Below are 7,752 nucleotides of genomic sequence, written 5' to 3'. Positions count from 1 at the left end.
TCACTTTTTAAAATTGAATTGCCTAATGTTCGAACAGTTTTCAGCTGCTGTATGTCAATGTTTTTCTGGTAAGTATTCTTCAGTTGTTGGAAATGTTTGCCACTCTTTTCCTCCTTCACCTTATAGTGGATTTAATTTGATGCCATGTGTCACTCATTATTGAGTGGACAAGTGATTTGCATGAAGCTCCATTGGGGGGCAGGGCAAGGTATCCTTTTAGGATAGCTGGCTTCCTTCCACCACCATCAGCCATAGACACAGACTGCTTCATACAACTACTGCTCATCCATTTGACTTTTTGTGTAGCCCCATGTGGACAGTTAATGATGGTCGTAAATTATTTGCTACTCTTCCCATTTAGAGGTGGAGTCTATTTCTCCCATCCCTCAAATCTGGGACACTCTTAGTAAATTGCTTGACAAAATATAATGTGCTGAAAGTGACATTGTAGGGCTTCCATACTAGGTCATAAGATGCCTTGCAGCTTTGACTCAAGCCTCGTGGAACAATTGCTCTGGGGTCATCAGCTACCAGATAAGAAGTCTGACTACTCTGAGATCACGATGCAGATGACTAATCCTCAGCAACCATATGAGGACCCCAAGCAAAAGCCATCCGCTGAACCTGTCATATCCCAGAACTGTGAAAGAGAACAACAAATAGATGTTTAAAATCACCGAGTTTGGAGGTGGTTTGTTATACAGCAATGGATAGCTAAAACATCCACTTCTACGGGCCGTGTGAACCTGAGCGGGGTGTGAGTTGGCTTCTGCTGTCAGCCTTGCTCACCCAGTTCCCATAGCTGTTGTTACAAAGGAAGGAGATCTCTTTTGCATTTGAGGTTGCATCCTCCACCTGCAGGAGGTGTGCATATTCCTAGAGCTTCCCGACATCCACCCCCTCTGCATCCTCTCTTTCTCCCTAGTGAGTGCTGGTTAATGGTGACACTGGCAGCCTTCTCACATATTCTGGAGTCTACAAATGATATGCGTCCCCTAGTTTCACCAAAAAATTATTGTCTGTGAAGTTTTCCCCATTTTCCTTGTTGCGTTTGAATGGTTTCCAGAAAAGGAAGGGAGAAATAGCCTCTTTCTTTCTTTCTGATTTGTTTGTTTTAGACAGGATCTTGCTCCATTACCCAGGCTGGATGCAGTGGTACAATCACAGTTCACTGCAGCCTCCACCTCCTGGGCTCAAGCAATCCTCCCACCTCAGCCTGCCAAGTAGCTAGGACTACAAGCATGCACCACCACACACAGCTAATTTTTAAAATTATTTTTTGTAGGGACAAGCCCTCACTATGTTGACCAGGCTGGTTTCAAATTCCTGAGCTTGCGTGATCCTCCCACCTCAGCCTTTCAAAGTGCTGGAATTACAGGCATGAGCGCCTGAGCCCAGCCATCCAGTCCTTTTTTTCTTTTTAGCATCAAGTTTCACTCTGTCACCCAGCCTAGAGTGCAGTGGCGCAATCATAGCTCACTGCAGCCCTGACCTCTCAAACTCCTGGGCTCAAGCGATCCTCTTGCCTCAGCCTTTTAAGTAGCTGGGGATATAGGTGCATGCCACCACACCTGGCTAATTTTTTATTCTGTGTAGAGACTAGGCCTTATTATGTTGCCCAGGCTGGTCTGGAACTCCTGGACTCAAGCAATCCTCCTGCCTCAGCCTCCCAAAGTGCTGGGATTACAGGCATGAGCCACCATGTCCAGCCTCTACAGCCGCATTTATACCATAAGTCATGACCATATTTTTTTAATGGCTACATTCTTTTAAATGGGCCATAACCAATCACCTATTAATAGATACTTAGGTTATTTCCAATAGTTCACTATTACAAAGCAATGTTGCAGTGAAAATCTCTTTACATAGATCCTCAAGCAATTATTTCTATAGGATAATTTTCTACAAGTAGAATTCTGGTGTCAAGAGCAACGGCTGATTGAAGGCTTTTTATGCCACTTCAGAATCTGGGAAAACAGCTCACTTTTGCCAGAAGTGACATAAAAATGTCCCTTAAGTAAATTTACTCAGCCACCACTACCCCCATGATTGTTTGGATGTTATGTTTGTTGTGCTGCTTGGTACAGCCTGTGAAAGAACGAGTCTAGGCCAGTTTGGAAGAAATATGCAATCACAGGAGCTTTTCCAGTCAAAGCTTTCAGGTCTCCAAAAGCAGGTTAACTCGGGAGACAGGATGAGGCAAAAGAAGGAGCAGGTCAGAAGAGCAGCTGGGGCACGGAATCAGGCTGGGTGTGAATACCAATCGTACCACTCACTAGCCACGTGAATTGGGCAGATTATTTAACCACTCTAAGCCTTTTCCTAACCTATAAAATAAGGATAGAAATAGCATCATATCTCATAAGGCTATTATGAAGACTAAATAAGAAATGTGGGCATTTAGTGCTATAAATTTCCCTCTTAACACTGCCTTCGCTGTGTCCCAGAGATTCTGGTACGTTGTATCTTTGTTCTCATTAGTTTCAAATAACTTCTTGATTTCTCCCTTAATTTAATTATTTGCCCAAAAGTCATTCAGGAGGAGGTTGTTCAATTTCCATGTAAATGTATGGTTTTGAGCAATTTTCTTTGTATTCAATTCTATTTTTGTTGCATTGTTGTCCAAGAGTGTGATTGGCATAATTTTTTTTTTTTTTTTTTTTTTTTTGGTGGGTGGAGAGTTCTATAGATGTCTACTAGGTCCATTCAGTCAAGTGTTGAGTTCAGGTCCTGAGTATCTTTGCTTTTGATTCGTCTTGCTTTGGTGATCTGTCTAATACTGTCAGTGGGGTGTTGAAGTCTCCCTCTGTTATTGTGTGGGAGTCTTAAGTCTTTTCATGGGTCTCTCAGAACTTGCTTTATGCATTCATCCCCTCTGGAGGATGCAGCAACAAGGCATTATTTGCAGAGAGCAGCCCTCATCAGTCACTGAATCTGCCAGCACCTTGATCTTAGACTTTCCAGCCTCCAGAATTATAAAAAATAAATTTCTAAGATTTAATTTTAAAAAGAACTTGCTTTATGAATCTGGGTACTCCTGTGTTTGGTGCATCTATATTTAGCATAGTTAGGCCTTTTTGTTGATTTGAACTCTTTGCCATGATGTCATGCCCTTCTTTGTCTGTTTTCATCTTTGTTGGCTTACAGTCTGCTTTGTCTAAAATTAGGACTGCAACCCCTGCTTTTTTCTGATTTCCATTTGCTTGGTAGATTTTTCTCCATCCCTTTATTTTAAGCCTATGGGTGCCATTGCATGTTAAATGGGTCTCTTGAAGACAGCATGCTGTTCGGCCTTGCTTCTTTATCCAGCTTGCCACTCTGTGCCTTTTACTTGGGGCATTTAGCCCATTTACATTCAAGGTAAAGGGGACACTTATACACTGCTGGTGGAAGTATAAATTAGTTAAACCATTGTGGAAAATAGTGTGGTAATTTCTCAAAGAACTAAAAACAGAACTACCATTCAACTCAGCAATCTCATTACTGGGTATATACCCAAAGGAATATAAGTCATTCTGCCATAAAGACACATACACACGTGTGTTCACTGCAGCACTATTCACAATAGCAAAGACATAGAATCAACCTAAATGCCCATCAACAGTAGGCTGGATACAGAAAATGTGGTACATATACACCGTGGAATCTATGCAGCCATAAAAAAGAATGAGATCATGTTCTCTGCAGGAACATAGATGGAGCTGGAGGCCAATATTCTTAGCAAGCTAATGCAGGAACAGAAAACCAAATACTGCATGTTCCCACTGATAAGTGGGAGCTAAATAATGAGAACTAATGGGCACGAAGAGGGAACAACAGACACTGGGGCCTACTTGAGGGAGGAGGGTGGAAAAAGGGAGAGAATCAGGAAAAATAACTATCAGAACTATCAGGTACTATGCTTAGTACCTGGGTGACAAAGTGGTTCGTGCACCAAACCCCCATAACACAAGTTGGCCTGTAACAACAAACCTGTACATGTACCCCTAAATCTAAAATAAAAGTTAAAAAGAAATGTGATTTAAATCACAGCATCCATCACACAGCATGTGCCTAGCAACTCCCAGGTATCATTAACATAATACCAAAAGATCTTCCTGTCCCCAAAATTGTACGAAATTAGAGTAGATTCAGAGGGGAGATGGGGAAAAGAATGGAGGGTGTCAGGTTCCTAGAAGAGATTCTTCCATTCTCTGCAAAGGCACATTGCTAGGAACAGAGCAAATGAGGAGGAGTGGGAGGAGGGGTAGCCAGGGCAAGAAACTGTGTTTTCTCAAAGAGAAAAACTCACAGTAGGAGGTGGAAGGATTTGGGGTTTCTGAGAAGAGGTGAGGAGGGAGAGTTGATAGAGACTACATGATTTAGAATCCAGGTTATGAATGTGTTCATGGGAACTCTTCCCTTTGGATGTGCACAATCGGATCAATAGACACATGCCCAGACCCTACTCTTTAACAGATATTGGTCAATTCCTCGTCACCCTTTGGCATCAGGCAAATGTGTAAAAAGCTAACTTCTTCCTTTGACTTTAAGGCCTCATGTACGGTTGCACAAGACATCTGTAGAGTGGCGTCCCTGGCATTGTGCAGTGCCCAACCTGAACAGGTGTACTTGGCAGCCCTGCATGCCCTCCACCCTCACGAGCTTCCATATTGCATTGTGTACCATCTGGCTACCTGTGGTCTTATACAGACCATCAGGTCCCTGAGAACAGGAACATGAATTATATCATTTTTGGTTTTTGTTTGTTTTTTTTTTTGCCTCCCATGGTGACTGGTACTCAGTTAGTGACCAATATTTCTCCCCTAGCAACTCTGTTCCCTTCTGATTAGCCCCAGAGAGAGGAAGCAGACTCCTTTGAGACTCAACCCTACCCTGTGGGAACACTCAGTCCAGGCATCACATCCAGTGCCCAGTCCTCTGCCTGCCCTCCCTTTGATACCAGCCCAACTCAAGCACCTGAAAATCATTAGCAGAGACTCTCAAAGGAAAAGGGGCTTCAAGTTCATGTCACCCAGGGCCACAGTATACGGCCCTGCAAGCTGTCCACCACGCAAGCCCAGGGAGCAGCCTTTTCTTGGATACGATGCAATATGTATGGATCCTGCCATCCAACCCATCCAAGCAGGATTCCAGAGACCTCAAGGCCATCCTTGGAGAGCTCTCATTTTCAGGTAGTTCCTTGCACTAAGCCAAAATCTGTCCCCACATCCAGCCAACAGTGATTCACACCCTGGTCCCTATTCTGCCCTCTGGAGTCCTACATACAAAGCCTAATCACCTGTTTCAGACCCCACCCAGGCCTCCTGGGTTCCAACCAAGCCAAGAGGCAATTGTGTTTCCGAAGGAGACCCCTCCCTTGTCCCACCTCTGCAGTGGGGATAGATGGAAAGAGCAAGGCTTAGGATAACCTCACACACTAGGTGGCCCTGCCCCTGGCATGCCCACCTCTCTCTGCTGCTGCTGCACACCCCAAGCCTGTCTCCCAGCCTGAAACACACAGGCCCAGTGCAAAAGTAAAGCAGTCAGGAAGTCAGGGAGAAAAGACTGCATTCCTGCTTCCTTCTCAGCAAGTTTCCCAAGCAGTGGGCCTCCTCGGGCACAAAGCAATCTCCACGGCCAGGGTTCCCTCAGGATGCTCTTTGGGGAAAGAGCCTCCAAGCTTCCTGAGAGCCCACCCACCATCCCAGCTGGTTATTCCCTCTGACGGTAAGCATTCCAGGGAGTGTGGAGCAGCCACCACCAGTATTCCTCCCTGGGACTCATACAGTCCCAGTTTGGGGATAAGACAAAAGTTTCCCTGGGAGGATGCCAGGGAGGACACTGGCATCCTCTCAGCTCCCAGGAAAAGGGTCATGGACACATCCCCTCCTGGAGGCCAGTGACATTTGCCTGTCCCACACCCCCTTGGGCTATGCTACCTATATCCAGGAACCAAAGGCAACACCCAGCTCCTTTCACTCTCATGGGTTCTGGGGACAAATGATAACCCACTGGACACAGGGAGGACGCCTTTCCCCAACCAAGAAATTAAGGAATCAAGGGCTGAGCTGGGAACAGGAGCTGCAGGGAAGGAGATGGACTGGACCTGGATTCAGGTGGGTCCTGGGCAGGTCCCCAGGAACCGAATGCCTATGAGGCACACTCAGTGGAGGGCAAAGGGGAGAAATAAGCCCAGAAGCAGCAAAGTGACAAGAGAGGACTACGAGTAGCATCCAGGAATTCAGCAGAGGTCAGCGAGCTTGGGAGAGCTAGGGCAGGCAGATAAGGTTCTGGGCTGTTCCTCTTTGGGGCAACAGCCAGAGAAATAGCTCAGCTAGTTGCATAACCCTTCTATTTGCCCAGAGCTTTTGTCCAGAAACTCTCTGTCCTGAGAGGTGATTAAAGAAGGCATCCAGCAAGAACTGCACAAGAAACGGAGTCAGCCGGAGAACAAGGAGTGGTCTTCCACTGCCTCACAGGAGGATGGAGGCCCACAACGCATCTGCCCCTTTCAACTTCACCCTGCCACCCAACTTTGGCAAGCGCCCCACAGACCTGGCACTGAGCATCATCCTGGTGTTCATGTTGTTCTTCGTTATGCTCTCGCTGGGCTGCACCATGGAGTTCAGCAAGATCAAGGCTCACTTATGGAAGCCTAAAGGACTGGCCATCGCCCTGGTGGCACAGTATGGCATCATGCCCCTTACGGCCTTTGTGCTGGGCAAGGTCTTCCATTTGAACAACATTGAGGCGCTGGCCATCCTGGTCTGTGGCTGCTCACCTGGAGGGAACCTGTCCAATGTCTTCAGTCTGGCCATGAAGGGGGACATGAATCTCAGGTAGGCCTGGGGATGAGGAGGGAACAGCCTAGGACAGGAGCTACATTAGAGATGTCACAATTGAGGGGAAGAGCTGGGCTAAAGCCAGGAAGGAGTGAATGCAGGCTGGGTGGAGGCTAGGTCAGGGGGAGGCTGGCATTTATTGCCAAGAGCTTATGCTGGGATGGGGGCAGGAGTTGGGGTATGTCTGGTTTAAGCACCAAACCAAAGGGACCATACTGGTCCAGGAAGCTCGTGGTGATCTCCTTGCTTCCAGAGGTGTCTCAAGGATTGTCTTAAAGGAGCATTGATTTAAGCAAAAGGAACCTCTGGAGAACTGCATCCACCTACAACAGTGGACAGGTTGCCTGCTTTGAGCCCAGAGATTTAAAAGGCAGTGTGATTTGTTCCAAACATCACCAGGAAGATCAAGGTGACTTGGAAACAAATGAGCACCTCAAATTCCTGCAAAGCAGGCAAGAATTTCCAAAAGGTCCTCCCAATTACCTGGTCATCTGAGATGTTTTCTCTTTAAAGTCCCTCATTCCCCATCAGATGCAGTGACATTTCCATGCAAAGGCACAACCAGGGAGATCCCAGCGTTTCCCAGCACCCACTCAGGATATGCCAGCCCCATCTCAGCCACCCTGGTAAGGGGAAGACAGCAGCACCCCCTAACGCCCTGCCCAAAGCATTATAAGCAGAAATCAGCAAGGGCTCGCTCCTGCAGACACAGCATGCAGGGGCTGGTTGATGCTCATCCTTGCAAACGGGGGGGACTCTAGTCTTGAACGTCTGCCAGAGGAGCTACTTCAGACCCGCTCCAGCTCCAGCAGCCTGTGCTGAAGCTAAAGAAAACTCACTAGCAGAAGCTCTTGCTTTTAGCGAAACCTCAGTCTCAAGCCAGTCCCTCTAACTTTTTACCATTAAGTTTAGTGTTTAATATACTTTT

At 46.6% G+C, this 7,752-nt stretch overlaps 1 protein-coding gene across 1 annotated transcript in view; it reads left to right on the top strand.

Moving 5' to 3' along the window:
* The first annotated feature begins 6,331 nt into the window (after positions 1 to 6,331).
* SLC10A1 (solute carrier family 10 (sodium/bile acid cotransporter), member 1) overlaps positions 6,332 to 7,752 on the top strand; it is a 16,313-nt gene continuing 14,892 nt past the window's right edge. Inside the window, exon 1 of the mRNA XM_012000900.1 lies at positions 6,332 to 6,821. Coding sequence (XP_011856290.1) covers positions 6,466 to 6,821 — 356 coding nt within the window. The 5' untranslated portion in view covers positions 6,332 to 6,465. The remainder of the gene's footprint in view (positions 6,822 to 7,752) is intronic.

This window comes from Mandrillus leucophaeus, unplaced genomic scaffold, assembly GCF_000951045.1.
Source record: "Mandrillus leucophaeus isolate KB7577 unplaced genomic scaffold, Mleu.le_1.0 Scaffold641, whole genome shotgun sequence".
In the NCBI taxonomy this organism is placed as follows: Eukaryota; Metazoa; Chordata; class Mammalia; order Primates; family Cercopithecidae; genus Mandrillus; species Mandrillus leucophaeus.
This window is presented reverse-complemented; position numbering and strand designations above follow the sequence as displayed.